This window comes from Perna viridis, chromosome 6, assembly GCF_037379345.1.
Source record: "Perna viridis isolate PV_CMFRI_1.1 ecotype Kerala chromosome 6, ASM3737934v1, whole genome shotgun sequence".
NCBI lineage: Eukaryota > Metazoa > Mollusca > Bivalvia > Mytilida > Mytilidae > Perna > Perna viridis.
The window spans coordinates 35,154,281-35,176,068 of record NC_142450.1 but is presented as its reverse complement, the minus strand read 5'-3'; the positions used below and the strand labels follow the sequence as shown (position 1 = coordinate 35,176,068).

The 21,788-nt window shown below is 31.5% G+C and overlaps 1 protein-coding gene across 3 annotated transcripts; it reads right to left on the bottom strand.

Annotated features, from left to right (window-relative positions):
- Positions 1 to 1,347: 1,347 nt before the first annotated feature.
- On the bottom strand, positions 1,348 to 20,227 carry LOC148614716 (17S U2 SnRNP complex component HTATSF1-like). 3 transcript variants are annotated; one of them, XM_088589010.1, is made up of 8 exons: positions 20,206 to 20,227; positions 16,193 to 16,340; positions 14,978 to 15,446; positions 13,106 to 13,308; positions 12,264 to 12,433; positions 10,878 to 10,977; positions 2,400 to 2,489; positions 1,348 to 1,907 (listed from the first exon to the last, which is right to left on the bottom strand). In XM_088589010.1, exons 2-8 carry the CDS (start codon positions 16,337 to 16,339, stop codon positions 1,533 to 1,535), a joined length of 1,554 nt encoding a protein of 517 aa, XP_088445136.1. In that variant the 5' UTR covers position 16,340; positions 20,206 to 20,227; the 3' UTR covers positions 1,348 to 1,532. The 3 variants fall into 3 exon arrangements, with proteins under 3 accessions (XP_088445136.1, XP_088445135.1, XP_088445134.1); XM_088589009.1 differs by having other exon boundaries at positions 20,066 to 20,221; XM_088589008.1 differs by lacking the exon at positions 20,206 to 20,227 and adding an exon at positions 18,730 to 18,753.
- Positions 20,228 to 21,788: the final 1,561 nt, after the last annotated feature.

Sequence of the window (21,788 nt, the reverse complement as noted above, 5' to 3'; positions counted from 1 at the left end):
TTAGTAAAAAGAGACAATTTTAACGACAGTATCTATCCATTAAAGTCTCTTTTCGTAAATTTCTTTAACATATACATCCTAAGAAGTAGCATTTATGTCTTATACCACATACCTGTATTCAATAACAGCCCTATGTTTATACACCCACCATAGGTCTCATAACTTTTCAAAAATCTAAACTAACACCATTTAGCTTATAAAGCACTTCAAGAATAAGAAAAAAATAGTAGTACTTAAAAAGAAATGAATGATAGAAAAGGTTAAATGCCTAGCCCCGTGGTCCAACTCTTTTTTTAGTCTTGGTTGGGTTTAAAATTAAACAACTAGGTAAGACAAACAAAGACCGATCAATTCTATCATATGTACAGTTAACAGGCTGTCTACGGTGTCACAACACCCTTGTAAGCAGTCTAAAATCAACATACTTAAATACATTGTGTTCATACACTACTCATAGCAACCTTTGGCTTAGATTAATTATTGATTTCAGAGTCATTTTTTGTGAGGTTTCATGAAATTGCCCTTGTATAGTTTATACACTGTATTATGCAAGAAAGGAAGACTTTTTCAGATAAATACAAAAATACCAATCATATATATACATGTATTGCAAGTTTCGATATGCTGTACACGTGTTTCAAGGAGTAACCCCTCATCAGCAGCATTAGAATCAAGTATAAAAGAAGATCTTAATCAAAAAAAAAATTTATACAAGAAGTTCTCAAAACCAAAACTATTGAAATAGGAAGCCAAATCAATAACCAAAAGATTCTACCAAGGAAAGAAGCCTCAGTGTTAAAGGTAATTTGAAATTTGTAAAACTGTAAGTTACATTCACATCCAATTTTAGCAGCCTACCTTTCAAAACTTTAATAATATGCTTCATTTCTAAAACCTGTATGAGAAGGGAAAGATAAGCCTAATAGTTATGGTTTACAAGTTTTGATTCTGTCATAGTCATGTTGATATTGAACTACTGTGAAAGTACTATTGTTCATGTGGTACCAATTTTTGTGGTTTCATGGGTGAATCAGACCACAAAAATTTGGTTCCAATCGAAAAGCAGATTCTTATTGATGTGTATACTGAAAACCTCAAAACCACGAATTCAAAAATCCACAAACTTATGTATTTTCCCTAATCCACAAAAGTTTGTATCCATGAATTAAAGTACTTTCACGGTATATCATAAAACTAACATCTTTTGTTAAAATAAAATGTATCTTTAAACCTGCATGGTAAAAATATATATGTAGTTGGGTACATGATTTCACAAAAAAAGAACATGTAATGACATTCATAGGCCTTGGTCTCCATTATATCAAAGCAAGATAATTAAATCACAAAACCTTTTCAACTTCATTTTATTTGATACAAAACTATCATATCTAGTATACCTGAACTATAGATATAACAAGTTTTTGCATTGCATGGTATATAAGTGAAAAACTTGGTTTGATTCACTGCTATAGTTTTAAAGCCACCATGCATTGCACAATCAATAAAAATATTCAGACTTTTCTGAATGTGTATCAGCCATTTTGAACATCCTCAGAAACAGTACTTGAGGAACTTTCTGTCTTTTTGCTATGTAACCCAGCACTTTTTATAGATTCATTTGTACTATCTGAATTTACATTCTTTACATTAGCTTCACCAGCAGTACTTTCAGCACTTTGGTTTCCTGAGATATTATTTTTTTCATCAGTTTCTAAGAAATTATTCCATTTTTGGAGTCTTTTCTGTCTTTCTGCCTCTGATTCTTCTATTTCAAACTTAGTTTTTCCATCCCAAGTTTCAGCTGTAATTTTCTTCTTAGCAAACCATCGTCCATTCAGCATCTTGATGGCCTCATCAGCTTCACATGGTGTTTTCATTGTGACAGTAATAACTCCTTCAGGATGGTTCTAAGGATGAAAATAAACTTTGGTCAGTATAGTAATGACTGTGAAGCTAATTAAAATTAAGTAGCAGACAATTTAAGCATGCCTCTCAGATTTCAATGTTAACTTGATTCCAGGCTATCACTTGAGGGTTAAAGGGTGATTCAATGAAATAAAAAAAAAATGATGTGTTACACTAAATTTTCCTACAGTAAAAAAACTGTGAAATAAGAAGCTTTCAAGTGTGAAGCTGGATATGACTGCAGAACAACCCTGAATAATGGGGCAAGTATGGCCATGTTATCCAACCCTGATACAGCTCTGAATTTTGATTGACATTGGATAAGAATATGACCAGAATCAAAGTGGTCCCATTTCTGTTCCCTTATTCTTCAATAAATGCAATTCTCCACAACATCATGATATATCATCAAACAACATTTTTTGTGGTAGTATAAAAAAAATCAATTCCATGTAAAACATATTGAATTAGACTAGCTGATTCATTCTGCTTACATCATAGAGCCTGACAAATTTAACTTCTCCAGCCTTGGCACACTCATTTCTAGCATCATCTCTTAGGTCATTGATTAACATTGGATCATCCTGAAAAAATATAATAAATAATGTACATCATAAAGTTCTGTCTGTCATATTGACATATTTGTTTTTTTGAAGAATCAGAGTTGGCCCATTATTTCCATGCTTCCATTGTACATTTATTGATTAATTGTTTCAAAGTAAATTAGTCTATATGATCCTAATGCCCTCTGTGCACCTTCTATTCAGAAGTATAATTCTAAATTTTTTTTCATAAGAATATACATATATTCAAGATGGGCATGTGTACCAAGTCTCTTGTTGGTGTGACCTCCATCCTTAATAAGACAAGGCTTTTCAAACCTTCACCTGAATTATGAGAACAGATGGATAGACACAAATTGATACTGGCCCTGAACTTATGTTATAAAAATGATTACAGAAATAATATTAAAGACAGCATAAAGCTTCATATACAAATTCATATTGTGAAAACAGACAAGATTCAAATGGTTCAACACCATACTATGCATGTATTCTAAAATCGGTTTTCATTTTTTTCATTTTTAATCCTCAGTAACCATTGCTTATTGCTGGTAGAAAAAGGTAGAATGATAAATGTCTGTTGATCTTTTTAGTTCACATTTGATTTTGATACCCATCATAAAAGCAAATACAAGTATAATGCCTATCAATGCTAAAATGTATGACATACGATAACTATTTACTAATTCCAATAAATTTCTGCTTATACCAAGCTGAACACAAGCCAGATTATATTTTTTTTTATCTATTTTCTGTCCCATCAGTAAAACTACATGTAACTTATAAAAATGTTTTCCACTTCATTATCTAGGTACTAATGATGCTAGCTGGATTTATTAAAACTACTTCACTGCAAATTATGCTTATTTGTATATTGCATAAGTTTATCTTTGTACTTTAATAAAGCTATAATTCTCCACGGAAAATGTGTATTCCCTACTGCTCATACATTAAGATCAAGAAAGATATGAATTCTCCATAAATTCAAAATATATATGTATCCATTTATTAATTAGTCCTAAGAATGTCAATTTGCCCCGAAGAATGGGACTCAGCACTATGCACCGTTTAAATGCAATTTGTATAGAGGGTGCAGATTATAAAAACTATGCGTGAATGTGTGCATTTATTACAGATCAAAAGATACTCTGCTGGGCCAACAGCGTAAAATTCCAGTACAATTTTCTTAGGTAAAATGTTCTTTCTCAAAAAGGGCTGAATTTTTTTAAATAGTAGAAGTAAATTCAACAGCATATGATAAAGATTTGTCGAAGTACATTTATAATCAAATATACATTTGTAATGACTTCTTTGTAGCAGTACTATGTAAAGTTTCAACAATTTCTCATCAAAAACTCAGACGCCCATTTTGACCTTCCGCTCAATCATTATAATTTGATTTACATCAACTAAGAGCTACAAAAAAAACAAAATCATAAAAAGTGTATGAAAGACTGGGAAATCTTGGTTTTCAAATAAAATTGGGTCAAATTTCAATATCAACAATAATTGGAATAAGAATTATTACAGCATTTAGCTTTAGATGTTATTAAAAAAACTGGTAATATTGCTCACTTCTAGATTTTATCAGTTTAATTCATAAAATATTACTTATTAAAACTAACCAACACGTTTTTAATGCCCACAAATGTTGTGACTTTCTATGTTCAAACCTCTCAATAAATCTTAAAAACTCATTAACAATCATTAGGTTTCAAATAAAATGAAAATTCTTTTAAAAAGTTAATATTAAAAGGAGTAAATGCTTTTGAGCATATGTATGTATCCTCTAAAGATGTAAGAATAAATCAAATATAAAAAAAATCTGTGTATGATAAGTTAAATACATAATTATCGTCAATAAGTGTCATTTTCCCCAAGATATATTTTTCTTTAATTCAATGAACCAACCAAATACTCAAAATACCCACCAATAAAGAGTAGAAATGACCTTGTACAGTTTAGCTCTGTTAAAGAACATTTAGTGAGATGCTTTGTTATTTTTTTCAATCAGACTGAATATCATGATTACAACTAATTTTAAATCTTTCATTTATGTTTAAGTATAGTGGAATTTTCCAGTTGATAGTTTATGTAAAATAAAAATATAAATGCCAACATCCTGTATTCCTTCCTAATCCTATTACATGTATATACATGTTGGTTATAATACAGAAAGTCTAACAATTTCGTAGTAAACATTTCTAAGAAAAATTCTAAAAATATCAATTTCAGCAGAGTTAACAAAGACAAAATAAAATAATAAATTCATGTACATGATTCAACAAATATTTTTTTCAGCTTCTTAATGACAAAAAGAGGACTGACTTATGGACAGACAGACAGACAGACAGACAGACAGACAGATGGACACATCAAAAACATCATACTCTACAACCTCATTGCATGGTGTACATAAAAAGCATAACAGAAGAAATACCTTTGGTTGCCACTGGTATTTTAATCAGCTCCAAGGACAAGGAAGTAAATTATAACTTTATAGTAGCTAATTACTGTATATTAAGTTGTTGTGGATAAAATTTGTTGTGAATGTAAAATTTAACTAAGTATTTATTTATTTTTTTGCTATGGAATAGGGAGAGATGGGGTACTCGAACAATAGCAAAAGACAATGTTTTCTAAAGGTGTGATCTTTAAGTTCGTATTTTACTGTTACACTTGAGACTATTATTCTATATCAACAAAATAGCATGACAAAAAGTGGCTAAGTTCAAAATGCTAAAATATAGGAGCAGACTGGTTAAATTATTCATTTACAAAATACTGTACAAAGTTTAAATAACATTGGTTTTGTAATTTGAGAATTAGAGAAGTAGTATACCCTATGCATAACATACAGATAGACGTAGGTGGCAACGGCAGTTATAAACATCCTATTGCAGAGCCATAAAAATTTAATTTGTAAACAAATAAAGCCAGTAAGGTCCTGAAAGACTTAGTTAACCCAAAAAGGGCCTCCAAGAATGTATGAATTTAATAATACATTGGCCCTGTGCAACATGCACTGAACATAACTTTCAGCAGCATACTAATTTACATAAATTATATTTATGATAAGATGCACTAAAAACACTGTCTGATCATTTACCAGTAAATAAAAGCAATTTTAATTTTAATGACATTGCTGTGACATTGATTAGATAGAAACTATGGTGATATCTGTCAAAACTGAACCCTGAATAAACTGGTAACCTCTCTAAACCAAACCCTGAATAAACTGGAAACATGTCTAAGTTGAACCATGAATAAACTGGAAACCTGTCTAAGCTGAACCCTGAACAAACTGGAAACTTGTCTAAACTGAACCCTGAATAAACTGGAAACCTGTCTAAACTGAAACCAGAATAAACTGGCAACCTGTCTAAACTGAACCCTGAACAAACTGGAAACTTGTCTAAACTGAACCCAGAATAAACTGGAAACCTATCTAAAGTAGATTTCTTCAGAAGTCCCTTCCAGTCAATTTCTATACATTTTGAACCCATATAAATTTAACAACCTTTTATACTGAACAAATTCTACAGTCTAAAAAACGTTTGGTTTACATAGTTTCACGGTCAATTGATTAAAAGTATGAAAGAATGCAAATTTTTACTGTGACAATTTAGTAGTCATTAACAGAAAAATAACAACATTATAAACAACAATGCCTACATGATTGTGATATTGGTAAAGATTTTAGGGAAGAACAATGCTGTGTATTTTGGGGTTAATATGTTCGCATATAAAATACAATTGGCATACAATATCTCAACTTACAGGTTACATTCATGGTAGCTGCCTGTGTGCACTAGTGGAGAAATAAGTCAACTCAAAAACATTGTGAAATATCTACAAAAATCCTAATTAGTGAGCTTATTTATTTGTACCAGGAAAAATGATTTACACAATAAATCCCCAACATAAAACAAGTGACACAAGCAAAATTAGTTCTACATCTTAATAAATACATGAATCAGAGACTTAAACCCATATTTATTACATAAATTATGTAATTATAGCATCAGAGGAAAAAAATATGTAAAAACATATCATAATTTGTTGTACAAAGTTAATTACATAAACAGACACAAGGGACAATGTTGGCCACGTGGAACCATGAAGAACAGGTATAAAATATGTCGCTGATGGCATACCATACATTACTTACACAAACAAACTCCAGTAAGTAGAAATTCCTCATCGTAGTAACTTTATTATCTAAAGATTTTCTTACTGCTACAGAGTCATTACTTTGGTGAATAAAAAATGGAATAGGGAATATTTCTGGATGGTTCTGATTTAACTGAACTTAGTTTATTTCCTATATCTTTTTTTGCTGTGAACACTCATGTTATCAATTAGTATTTTGTTGACATTAGCATTCTATGTTTGTAACATGATGCTTTCAATTAAAGCTCATTAAAAATGTCAAGGCCCAACTTCACACTAAATAAAACTTAAAATTAACTGGACGAAGGGACTGGCCTCACTTGACTCTAGGTGTAGCAATGTCCATAGCAGGGATGTGGTCTCCCACATATATGGTTAGTACCAGTTCAAATGTTACATTAAGTACTTGTCAATCTTAATAAAAAGTATTTTTATGCCAAATTTAAAATTAAGTTGTTTCCCCTAACCCTACCTACCCACAAATAGGTCCTAACCAAATAATCTCTGACAAGATTTTTTTTTAATAAAATTTTCAAAGCAACATTTTTCACTTCTTTAAACATGGTTTTTACAGAATTATAAAAACATATTTTCCCTACCTATCTACCAAATGCCAGGAGCTAGGGTCAGGTACTGGGATACAAACATTATTTTAAGTGTGGCCTTATATGGAATGTGGTGATTCATACAATATCTAAAGTATAACAAATTTGATAGGTATACAAAGTAAACATGAATAAATACTGAAGATAGTGTTTCAGCAAGAGTGGACATCCTACCACAGTATGATGCAGTGTAAGGAAGATTGATTTCTGATCGCACAAACTCTTGTTGAAACAATAAATTTCTTCAAAACAACTTTGTTTTCTAGTGTAATCTGGTTTAAAATGGTTACAATATATCGGGTAATTACATGAAAGATACTTCACTGGAAAAGTTATGAAAACACATTTGTCACTTATTCATTATTATACTTCATCTATTGGAACTAAGGAGCCTCTTCATCTCAAGTACTGAATCTTACAATCTCTTGAGGTACTTTGACAAAGAAATATGATACACTTGTCTAATTATGCTTGCAGAAGTTTTCTGTGCAAGAAATTCCATGAAGAAATACCAATAATTAATTCATTCAAAGAAGTATTTCAGTGGTACATACCACCCAATGATGCTTGATTATTTTTGGTCATACTGTTTAATGTGGTTTGTCATAGTGTCTGGCCATCTGTTGGTTTCAGTTCAACAGATTTTGCAAATTTCATGAAGAACAATTGCAGATAGACTCTTTTCAGATTTAATGATTAGGAGTTACTCCCCTTGATGAAGGCAGTTCAGCAAAAAAATTAAGTTAGAAAACTTTAAATTTAAAGGTGACCTTAAATCATGTCTGTTGTGAAAAAAAAATATCTACTTGCAGAGCTGTGAATTATGATAAATTATCAATATCTCCTTTTTTATCTCCTTTTAGCATATCAATCTCAGAATAATGTGAATATGATAAGAAAAAGCCTTTTTTTTCAATGTCCCTTCAAGCATGGTCCATGAAATAAGCAAATGAGTGCAATATTCATGATGATCTCATGTACCTAAATGGCTTTAAATTATCCACTTTTTATCATTTTGGTTCTCCACAACACCTATTACCTCTCATTATCCATATAATTGCATTGTCAAGTTCTCTCCCTTAAGACTTCCAGTAAATGGATGTTTTATCACTCAAAGATACAGGTGACAATCTTAATCTCATCTTTCAGGAAGAGCTTGAGATTAAGGACCCTGAAGAGACTATCTCAAAATAGAGGAAGTCTTTTAACTCGACTCTATGATAAACATGATGATTTTGATTTCCTCATCATCAACTATCCTGTATCCATCCTCTTTCACCATATCTTGACCTTCAATATGCAGTATGGCAGGTGTTTAGCAAGCAATACTGCTCATCCTCTCCTAAGCACCTGAGTTTTCCCCAGTTTTTAGTAGTGTTCATGCTTTTTTCCTATGTGTACTTAAAATGGTTTTTGACTTTGTCTATCAGGAACGGAGCTACTTGTAATCAAATAAAATTCTACTTTGTTGATAATGCACAGCTATGTTGTTATGTCGCTGATTTCTCAACCAACAGGAATATAAGAGACTTCCTAAAACACACGCTTTGCATCTGCATTTAAAGCTAAAAGATTCACTTCCTACCTGCATACGTCATTTCCGAAATATGTTACTTCCAACAGAATGATTTTGAGCCATTCATGTGTCTATATTCATGGAGGTAACTGACACTCAGCCCCTACTAGTACCTTAGTGTTATAGAAGTGTTATAGAAGTGTTATAGAAGGTAACTGACACTCAGCCCCTACTTAGTACCTTAGTGTTATAGGAGGTAACTGACACTCAGCCCCTACTAGTACCTTAGTGTTATAGAAGGTAACTGACACTCAGTCCCTACTTAGTACCTTAGTGTTATAGGAGGTAACTGACACTCAGCCCCTACTTAGTACCTTAGTGTTATAGGAGGTAACTGACACTCAGCCCCTACTTAGTACCTTAGTGTTATAGGAAGTAACTGACACTCAGACCCTACTAGTACCTTAGTGTTATAGGAAGTAACTGACACTCAGCCCCTACTTAGTACCTTAGTGTTATAGGAGGTAACTGGCACTCAGCCCCTACTTAGTACCTTAGTGTTATAGGAGGTAACTGGCACTCAGCCCCTACTTAGTACCTTAGTGTTATAGGAGGTAACTGACACTCAGCCCCTACTTAGTACCTTAGTGTTATAGGAGGTAACTGACACTCAGCCCCTACTTAGTACCTTAGTGTTATAGGAGGTAACTGACACTCAGCCCTTACTAGTACCTTAGTGTTGTGTGACTTGTTCTTTGGTTGTTGTACTTTTCACGTTTGCCAATGCTTACCCATACAAAGATTTTTTCCTGGTTTGAACATTTGTTATTACAAGTACAATGATGATACTTGTGATCAAATGTATGTGTAAGGTAAATATAACAAGAAATGTCAAAAAGACGGCTACCCCACTGAGATGAAAAATTTCAGCTCACAGCCATCAATGAGTCATCAACGAGTGACCTGGAAAACCTTACACAATGTATGTTTAAAAAGCATGATTAACAATTCATTGAATTTATTTTTAAACCACAAAAAACTTTAGTTTAATGTTCATGCCATCAAATTTAAACGAAGTTTCCATAAATATAATAAAACTACATTAAGAAATTGCAAAAATGTGACCTATTGAAAGTGGCTGAAGAAAATGACCCAAAGGGAAAAATCTACAAAATAACTGACAACCTTGGTTAAAGTTCTATAACTCTTGCTGCTTACATGTGATATCTTATGACAAAGAAATATGGTACCTATCCCTGAAAGGGTGTAAGGAAAAACATGGAGGGTATAAAGATATAGTGTGCTTTCTTTTTGTCTCTTAACAAACTAATGCTTTGTCAAAAGATATGAACAATGACTTATAAAATAGAACAAACATAACACTATAAGATGACAAACTTTTTGATAAGAAAATTTAACATTATAACATAAAATATTCTTCTGAAAAGGTTGGTTTGATGAGAGCAATATGAAAGTGAAAGGAACGAAAATGGATATTTATAGTTCAAGACTACTTTTTCATGGATTCACCCTACTTTTTTGCGGTAAATTAATTTTTCAAATGTTCTTAGAAATGCTACATTAGTGAAAGTCTTACTGAATCAATTTCCATATTTTTTTTTAAATCCTAAAAATATGCACTTTACAAGACAGAGACCATATCCAACAAGAAACATCATTATACAAGACGGAGACCATACCCAACAAGAAACATCAGTCAAAGTCCAACAACTCTAGTACAAAAAATGCCATTCTCTCTGCCACTGTCATTTGACTGTTTGGTTTTCTAATTATGCTTATACTCCCACCAGCAGGAGGTAATAGTATATAGTGATTAGGGATTGGTGTCCATACAAAAGTCCATTTGTCTGTTCATCCATTCACATTAATTTTTTTTTTTATTATTATTTTAGCTTTCTATAATATTCTCAATCTTTTTTTCAGCTTAAATACATGTACCTTCCAATAACTGTTTGATTCTTTCAGGTCAGAAAGTTCAATATAATGTAAAAATTATCTTTAAAAATTACTCCATCTTAAAAACTGTACTAATGAAATTTTTATGAACATTTTTTTTTGGCTTTTTGCATTGTAATTATGTCTACCAGTACTTACATCAAAGTCGTTGGGACTAAACATATTCTTCAACACAACCACCCTCTCAGTTTTAGGTCTGGTGAACTCCTGCTTTTTATCAGGTCTCCAATCAAACAACCTGTTCAATTAATTAGTCTTTCATTAATATAGGAAAAATATCAGTGATTAAGGTCACTGAGCCCAAACTGGTCTAACCGACACAAAAAAAAACCAGAAATTTTAACAAAAGATTACAGCAGAAATGAACTGTTCTCCTTTATATCGGACTGTTTGTATAGAACTATCGCACTGTCTGTATAGAACTATCGCACTGTCGGACTGTTTGTATAGAACTATCGCACTGTTTGTATAGAACTATCGGACTGTTTATATGGAATTATTGGACTGTTTAATGTGCTTTATTCAAGCACTTGGGTGTTTTTTTGTAAATTAGATTTTTTTTCCTTTTTACTAGTATTTTTTTCAAAAGAAATTCCAACATCCAAGTTCCTGCAATGCAATAAATTTAGACCTAAATGAAAAATCAATTTTAACCTTCAGCTTCTATTTACATGTTTATATTTAGACTAATCTGTTATGATATCACTTTTCATTTAAATCTATTACTCAGGAAATGGAAGGTTAACATATTACCTAGGATTTCTACTCACAAATAGGTGTTAACATATTAATCAAGTTCCTATTCTAGTAAACGGTGTTAGGTTCCTACTCTATAAATGGGGGTAGCCATATTACATAGGATTTCTTTTCTATAAATGGGGGTAGCCATATTACATAGGATTTCTTTTCTATAAATGGGGGTAGCCATATTACATAGGATTTCTTTTCTATAAATGGGGGTAGCCATATTACATAGGATTTCTTTCTATAAATGGGGGTAGCCATATTACATAGGATTTCTTTCTATAAATGGGAATAGCCATATTACATAAGATTTATTTTCTACAAATGGGGGTAGCCATATTACATAGGATTTATTTTCTATAAATGGGGGTAGCCATATTACATAGGATTTCTTTTCTATAAATGGGGGTAGCCATATTACATAGGATTTCTTTTCTATAAATGGGGGTAGCCATATTACATAGGATTTCTTTCTATAAATGGGAGTAGCCATATTACATAGGATTTATTTTCTACAAATGGGGTTGACATATTACATAGGATTCTATTCTAAAATGGGCATTCATGTATTACCCAGGAACCCTATTTTACAAATAATGACTACTATATTACATCAAATTGGATTTATTTCATGCATACCAACAGTCTGATTCCAAAGCTTATAAAAAATATTTAAGAATATGTCTACCCCTTCCATGTTTACTTTATCAAGTAATTGACCCCATCTTCATTCTGGACAGAGTATTTATAAATCAAATTTTCATTTTCAAAAAATCCTACTTTTCTTGTTTCTCCTTGAACTTCCTCTTTTCTTTATTACTGAGCTTTTTCTTCTTTTTAGAAGGATCATACTGTCCCTTCAACATAAACTGTGCCTTCTCTACATGGATGGTGCTATCTCTTACATCACTGCCATCCAGGAACTTCAAAGCAAGGTCAACTGATTCTGGCTGTTAGTAGAAATGGTAAAAAAAAATACATTTCTGTTTAAGGTTACATTGGATAAAAAATAGGGTAGGCTGGTAGGTACAATAATTTTTTTTCTTAAAATTATCTTATATAGAAAGGGGAGGATTTCTTGACTTAAAAACTAAAAATTGCTAGTGTAGCCACATTTCAGAAAAAAAAAACAATAAAATGTGCCAGGGTAGGACAGGTACAGTAAACTTAAACAAGTATTTTTTTTCTCCGGCCTAAACAGTATCAATAAGGCTTCATATTTTACTGCATCAACTTCATAAGTAGAAAAGTTTTAAAGTAAAATACTGGATTTAAATGAATATTTTGGGCCATACAGTTGATATTTTTAAACTTGAAGAACTACTAAAGAAAGAGACGGGCACGTTTTTAATACTTTATCATGAAGGTAATGTCATGGAGACTATAAAAATTGGGCCACCCATTTTTTGTCAATAGTTCATGGTACATTAAATAACATTCAGATTCCTTGATTTTATTATATCAGTTTTTATGTATGACCACAATTCTACACTACAGATTATGAGAATTCACAGATAGAAATTCAGAGAAATTCTTACATAAAGTACGACTGATAAAATGAAATACCAATTATTTTTTTCATTTTCTGTTTCTTAGTACTGGTATAAATATATTATCCTAACCTTGATATAACAGCATCTTCCATCACCTTTAGGATTTCCATGCTCATCTCGATACAATTTGAGTTTAGGTTTTCTTGTAATTGGGTCAAACATAATAAGACCACATTTATTCATAATAGTTTTAAACTCCTCATCGGTAACATCTGCTGGCAAGCCACTCACATAGACATTAGTGTTTTTTTCCTCCTCTACATTAAACCAACCTTAATTTCAAAATAAAAATGAATAAACATGTATAAAGATGACATCATTGAAAGCTAAAAAGATGCATTTCCAACTTTTAAGTATCAAAATTTATCATTGTCTGTGTTGACAATAGATATCAGTAAGTCCAAATAATGTGAACATGTTGAGAGACTGTCCATGTAGAAACTAGACAGATCTTATGAAATAGGTGGCACTGAGTAAATTCTATGCCTCCAATTTGTTTTTGTTCTGTTGTGATCTTAACCTCATTATAATTTTGGAGAAAATAAGAGAAAAATCAAAAGTAGATGACTCAGAATGACTAACATACCTCCCAATTTTTGAAAATCCCCATGGTTTTTTTTTTTTTTTTTTTTTTGGTAGAACAACGAGTAAACGGACATTTTCAGGACATATTTTGCTAACTCCGTGGGTTTCACTGCAGTAATGTATGAATGAGACAATCACTATAGTATTAAAGATTAAAGGGCCTTTTAAGTTGAACAACATGTACATGCGCAGAAAAAGATTGAAGTTTGTCAGCCCATTTTTTCGTGGTGGATTCCTCCAAACCTAATTGAAGTTTTAATTTTAAAAAAATAAATGAGAAAACTTATTTACATTCAAATGTATTTCTACCATTTTAAACTACATTAAGCACTTCTAATGATCTTTCCATATATGTCTATTGAAAGGAAGTCCATATTCGTTTTTGAACTTCATGGGTTTCATTCCAAACTAAATCTCTATCCAAATCATCCTAATCTTGGCCGATAGGATAGAATAATCTATCATTTGGTATTTGAGCAACTCCTTCTTTTCATTAAATGAATACCATGATGTTCAGTATATGACGAAATGTAACAAATATTCAAGAATGTTGCTACCTAATTTCCAAAATTATCACTATTTAAAAGGAAAAATATTTCTTTTAACTATTGCAAACTAAACTTTTGGGAAATATACTGTACTGTTGAAATTACAGGAAAATTGTAAAAAAGAATTGAAGAATACAGGGGAGGTAACTCATTTTGTATAAACAATGGTAATTTTAGAATTTGTTCTACATATTTTTGACCCTGTTAAATTGACAATATTTGTCAAATTAATTGTGGAGTTGAAATTAATCTTTAAAAAATTGTTGATCCAATCAGGATTCATTTTCTAATTGTCAATCATCATTGATAACCCTGATCAGCTGTTTGCCAATCAGAGATTATTTACCGGTCATAAAACCTACCCTTACCTGTTTAGACAGCAATTAATACCTTTTGTCAGGTTAATGACCCTTCTAATCAAATAAATGAGATTGGTACACAAATTTAGGGGGTTTGAATTTGGAGGTTTATAGGTTTTTTTTTGACAAATTCGGGTTCTGGGACAGATTTAACCTGAAAAATCATGTTGGCAGGACAAATGCTCAAAATTGTGAAAACACAATTAAATTATGTAAGTTGGCAGGTATGAACTAATATTCTCCGAATCAAGTGCTTTTTAAAGTCTTATGGTGTCCAAGCTAAGAATTTTCTTTCTTTTTGAGACCCCAAAGCATTCTCATCAAATGATAAGCTTTTTTCAAAACTAATTTTCAGTTTGTTATATAATATAAATAATGAAACTCAGGAGATAAGATGAAAACATTCTAAGAAAGAGAACTTAATAATAAGATTCACAAAATGTCAATGCCTTCATCCCGTTTAGGTTGTGGTTTATCTCCTTTCTTCTTTCTTTTCTTTCCTTTTTGATCACCTTGACCTTCAACTTTGTCATCATCTTGACCTTTTGATTGACCTTCATCTTGAACTTTTTCTTGGTCATAGTAATTATAGTAATCTGCATAGTTCTCCCCATAATAATAAGACATATACTTATGATAACGTTTAGCATATTCTTCACTGTTAACATCAAGACCTTCAAGGCTAGGAGCACCCTCTTCGTCTTTATTGCCCAGTTTACTTTCACTTTCACCTTCTTTCTTACTTTCACTTTCTGAGTTATTTGTTTTACCATGACCTGAATAATAGTTTTGATAATACTCATAACATTGAGAATAATCTTGGTTCTGATCTGTATTGCCCTGCTGGTCACCATTCTGTGAGTCTGTACTTTGAGTTCCATAACTCATCTGGTACTGTGCAATAAAATCCTCTGTGATCTAAAATACAATAAAATTTTTATAAAGATCACAGTTATAACTTCTATATGCATTAAACTATTAAAAGTAAACCAAAAAATATAAAAAAAATAACCTTACACAGTGAAAGTGAAAAAAGGATGATCATTTTCAAAGACTTAGAAAAGTCAACATTATAAGCTTCCTTGCCTGAAACTGACAATATAATGTTAGCATAAATGGTATTTTAGAAGGGAGACTTTTGTATAGAACATAGAATAATGAAGAAGATAAGTTTAGTAAAAAATTGTGATAATGAGCATTTTAAGCAATTCATTCACTTTCTAATGCAGGGATATAAAGTAACAAATTTATATGGAAAAAATGCCTTTACTTTTGATAGTGTCTTCATATTATTCAACATTGCCTTATTTTAGAGAAATCATGGTTATGATAACTTCAATTGGAGTTTTATGGAAATAAAAGCAATATTTCTCAAGACAAAGTATGGTTTTTTTTGGGTGCATAACTTGTAAATCATTTTCATATTGTCCATTAGACAACTATATTTGTAAGTGTAAAGATACAAGTCAGATACTAAGTAATAAAAGAACGACTTTCTAGGATTACCTTAAAACATACAAAATACATTTTTTTCACCTCAGATAAAAATGTACCTTCCGTAAGTGTGGTCAAATCATTGCTTATCTTTCTTTCAACATATCAAAACTAACACACCATTAGACTACACAGAAGAAGCATATGATTTATACACATGTACCACATACTTTTGGGAACCAAGCCTTTTTGTCTTCATCCCACTCATATTCAGTTCCATCTTCATCTTTATATGTCTTCGTATCACCTTCCTCTTCTTTTATCTTCTGAAGTTTTTCTTGCTTCAATTGTTCTTCAAAATCATCCTCTTCTTCCATACTAAAAGGGAAGAAAATAATAATTCATAAAATATACTTTTAAAATACTTTAAAAAAAAGTAAGCATTCTTGTAAACAATGATTAAATAAGTTGCATACACACTATTAAATGGCCTGGGCATGGTTTCACATAGCACTCCTTATTTACACATAAATCCTTAACCTTACATGCACATCAGTTTTATGTAAGCTTTGCTAATACTTAAGATATTTTTCACAAAGACAGCAGTAAAGAACAATGAGAAAATCCATAGGGATGTTTACATTTAAGCATGTAGTAAATTAAATGGGTTACAGTACATAAGTCTGTGGTACAATGTATATCAGAACGTTATTTGCTACCATTTTAATCTTTTTATATGAACATTGAAAACATGAAAATTACATTACAATGTGAAAAGCCACAAGCAAGCAAAGCTAGCTCTTAACTGTACAGAATTTTGTCTATAATTTATCTTATTGACCACGAGAGAAACTTTCAACAAAGTAAAAGGCTACATCACTATCTATTGAAGCTTTGAAATTTTGTCAAAAACATTGCATAGACAAAACGTTTTAAAGATGTACATGTTATTAGATTGCAGCTACTCAGACATTTTCAAAAATGCTACTGGTAGTTGAATAGATTATGATAAAACCCTGCATTCAATGCCATACCAGAACTGTTTGATATTTAGAATATCCTCTCACTGATGAAAATATTCAAAATCATAGTCACCAAAGGTCTTTAAAAGACATGAAGTCTACTTTAATTAAAAGAAAAGCTTTATGCTTCATTCATACTTATTTGCCTTCCATTTAGACTCAAGCACTGTTAGAGTATAGAATGTTTCACCATTAACACATTGACAATTTAAAATGTTTTTGAAAAATAAAATATCCTTGCCTATAGTACATACCCTACTTTTTTTATGCTGGTAGCAAGAAACAACTCTTTTTTTTACCTTGTCTGCTTGGTAATAGCTTCTTCACCTCACTTATATTGTATGAATGTAAGGTAAACAAAATCTAAAAATGGGGGAAATGTATTCTATGTGGACTGAACTACTATGGAAGAGTAATCAAGGGAACCAAGGTTATAGCGGTAATCAAAAGAATGCAATCCAGAGACATAGACCAGACATGGAAAACAGACATACACAACAAAGAACATAAGGTAACTAAAATCATACATACAAAGTAACAAAAGCAAATGAGTAATTCAAACTGCACTAAAAACTGGGAGCTTGGACCAGGTGCATCGGTAGGGTAAGCAACAGTTTATAAATGCCCTTTAGTATGAATTTCCTCTCAACCTGAAATTTTCCTCTATGGGGGCAAGAAGGATGTAGGTTATCATGTAAATATGATCCAAACTTCATTAAATTGGAAACTTTGAAAATATATGGTATCAGCATAACAGAAAAAATAGCTGGGAATCAAATTGAGTAAGTGCTATGTATGGTTTCTACCCACAAATCAAAAGAAGCATTTACAAATGTAAGTGTGGTAGTCCATGGTTCTGTAAAAAATACAACATTTAGTATGCTTCAAAGGTTAGCCTAAAGAAAGAGAAGTCTCAAACAGGTAAAATGAAAATTAAGAAATTACTGATATACATTGAAAAGGGGTTTCTGGTCTGCAAATTTTCTGCAACTCCATCACAATGGAGCATAATATGTAAAAAAGGTCTGATCTCTGAGACTGGTGTTGGGAATTGATATTTCTCATATGTAAGAAATGCTTCAGGTTTCATCTGTCTCACACAGTTAGTTTTTACCCTTTACTGACATAACAACATCCAATTAAAAAAGGGGGGAAGGGATGTCAAAGGAAAATAGGGACTAGTACCCTTTTGCCTTTTTTTTTTGCTATTCATTGACAATCACTACATGTACAATGTACATGGCTCCCAAATTAATGGTTGTACCCGGTATTATAAACTGGGTCCACTTTACCAATGGCCAGAAAAATTATCAACTTTCGGTTTGCATGTACATTTTAAATATCAGGAGCTAAAAATTATAGCAGCTACATTTTTGAATACTTGTAAATGTGAATAAGAAGCACATCAGTCTTTGGAAAATATTTAGTAACTTCTATGATTAAGTATAAATCCAATCATAGCTTTTTCCAAAATATGGATGCTCAGAACATGGTGCCCGAATGTTTACGAAAATAATGTAATCTGCTTATAAATGCCGAACAATTCTGACCATGACAACCACTAATTCCATACGATTGCTGGTAATTTTTTAAAAACCAGTTTGAGTGGGTGGGATCTTGATAAAACACTGCGTTCTATGCCTAACCCACAGCTGTTTGACCTTGAATTTTACAAATATTTGGAATGTCCTATGCCGGCTCAATTTGATAAAAATAACCTAATTAAACCTAAAAAAATAACCAACCCCTTTCTTCTTTTTTTAAAGCATGTAAGCGAACATACAGGTATTTTTTTTCTTCGCCCTAGGTTTTCACATGCCAGCATAACTGTACTAGTTCTGGAAAACTCCATAATTTTGTAAACGTCATTGTATTTGATAACTTATTGTCTAAGAATTTGGTAACCTTGAGTTATTTCAATTCTTGGTATTTTTTAATGCCGCTAAAATCTTGGTTCTCTTGATTAATCTTTTATAAAATTTGGCATTCTCTCACAACTTTCAATGGTTGAAGCATGGGATTTTCTTAAATTCTACCTGTGGAAACTAACACCTTTTGATGGAATAAAAGATGACAAGGAAAATCCTACAAAATCAATACTGATTTATCTCAAAGTTAACTTACTTGGTGAGTCACCAATGGTGACAGTATATTTACAATATGTAACCCTCCATCCACATACATTTCCCTGCAGTATATGGATGGAGTGTAGCATTATTTCAACTAGTAACTGTAATTTAACTTGTTTGTTCAGCTTTTGAAATATTTCAAAGAATTGATGTCTGCACTCAACTTTTTGGAAAAATAAAAAAAAGGAAATGAAAATATAGGATGTATAATTTTTTGGTTAGTTACTTGTGTTTTTTTAAGTGGGTTATGTTTGTTGGTACACCCCGAAATGTGTAGCCCATACCTGTATCCATACCTAATTCCCCGTACCCAAATCACTATATTGCTGATTTTTGTCTTTTATTATTAGAAATTTTATACTGTAACTTGGTCCTTAAGTTCTGAATGATGTTTTAAATCAATTTGAAGTTAAAACAAGTTGAAAACATTTATAACATTTTTAAACTCAGTCGATTTTATGTTCTCAAAATCATTCAGAGGTTAAAACTTTACTTGAAGACTTTGGATAATGTTTTAAAAGATTCGATATTGTTTTAAAAAAGAAATGTCGGAGTTTGAATTCCATACCGTACAGTAGCATTAAAACCAGCAAAGAATGGATACGATCCTATCAAGAATAAAAAAAAAACTCAAAAATACAGAATAAATAGAATCTGATGCAATTTTAATTTAACGCACGTGAATATTTTACTAATAACCGAGCAAAGCTTGCTCATAAATGTACATGTCATGTAAATAAAAATCGAATAAAAATCACTCTTTCGAACAATATATTAAATATCATTGTTTCTACCCTAGCCAACATATTATTTTATAAAAGTGTAGAAATTATCAGCTGGAAATATCACGTAATAATAAAGAAATCGGCAAATGAGTATTTGGGTAGGGGAAAAGTTGGTATGGGTACGGATTACACATTTCGGTGTGTACCATAATTGTTCAAGAGGTTACCTGAATATCAAAATTTCAAGTCAATTTATGTCTGGGTGTCCCTTTTTTTTAAAATAACGATAGTATGTCTTCAACCTATCGCTTAGACATTAATAAAGTATAAATACAAGTTTTCGATTCGAAACATTCTGTGGAGTTACCTCCCTTTGAATTGTCGTAAACCATTCTGATTAAAAGACTAAAACCAAAAAACTTCTATAAAAGTAAATCGTCAATACGGACTTAATATAGTTCAATCTGACGTATACATAAATGTGTTTTTGTTTTAAATATAACTATCTTGTCAGTGAATAGAGTTTTCAAATTTTCACCTGGAATAACGAATTGATAAGCGGTTTCTAAATAAGAATTTGATATAGACAATAAATTGAGGAGCAAATACAGCACACACTCAGTAGTAATTGAAGACATACATTCAGTAAAATGGCCACTAAATTACAACAATCCATCAATATAAATGCTTAAGGATAATAAAGATATGATTTAAATGGTATTTCTACGTATTTCACTAGACTCCAGGGGGAACATACACAGGTGATTAAGTTACGAATTTTTCAGCTTTTTTATTGTATACTTTTATATTGTACTGAAGTTAATCCCGTGCCAAATATGATAGACTATGCCAGTAGATATATATTTTTGTTCTCTGTAATGTTTAATTTGTAACTGTCTGATCTTTGTATGCAAGTTTCATATATGCTCGGTAAAGAGACGATAACCCAATCGTGATGACAAAAGTCAGCTCAAGGTACCAGTATCGCATTGCATATCCTGGATGCTATAAAAATATAGTGCATTTTCTTTTTGCCTCTCTACAAACTAATGTTTGGTCAAAAAATATGAACAATGACTGATAAAATAGAGCAAACATCACACTGTAAGATAAAAAAACATTTTAAAAAGAAAATCTAACATAATAATATAAAAATGTTCCACTGAAAAAGTTGGTTTGATGAGTGCAAAACGAAAGTGAAAGTAGAGAAAATGGCTATTTATAGTTCAAGACTAATTTTCTGTCCGATCTTCGTGAACTCACCTTATTTTCTATGCGGGGAATTATTTTTTCACATGTCCTTAGAAATGCTATATAAGTAAAAGTTTTATTGAATCAATTTACGTATTTTTTTATCATAAAAATCTGCACTTCACTATAGAAGTCTATGGGAAAAATTAATACGATACTGAGACATCGAGTTCACCCTTGGGTCTCCATTGAATGGCGAGTAAATTCTCACACCACTGGGTAGGCTGCAGCCGGCCCCAAAACAACTTTATATACAGGTACAGCGAAATACTACAGGTACTATTTATATATATTTATCTCCTTGGTTACAGCAATATAAAAGTAAACTGGGTGTGAAAAAGAAACAATACATACAGAGACCAGAAATTCCTGACTTGGGACAGGCGTAAAAATGCGGCGGGGTTAAAGTACTTTTAACATATATTTAATAGTTAGTAATTTATAAGTAGACCTGTAATTATAGGTCTCTGATCTCGCCAACCACTTCCAACGTTTCCATTATGTTAAAAGCATGAATTTCAAAATGTCACTGTGAATTCCCATGACATATGATATCTTAAAGTTGTATACCAGTGCTATTCTTAAAAAAATTGCGTTCGTAAAAAAATTTCACAAATTGGCTTGAATAATTGATACTGAAAATCCACATTTTTACCTTTTCTGTTAACCGACAGTATGAAGGGAAAATACTCACACGTG

Coding starts and splice junctions, on each gene's coding strand:
- LOC148614716 (XM_088589010.1), bottom strand. CDS start 16,339: ATGGAAGAAGAGGATGATTTTGAAGAACAATTGAAGCAAGAAAAACTT. Junction 10,978..12,263: donor TTCAAGGAGAAACAAGAAAA/GTAGGATTTTTT, acceptor TTAATTGAACAG/GTTGTTTGATTGGAGACCTG. Junction 2,490..10,877: donor TTAGTCCCAACGACTTTGAT/GTAAGTACTGGT, acceptor ATATTTTTTCAG/GATGATCCAATGTTAATCAA.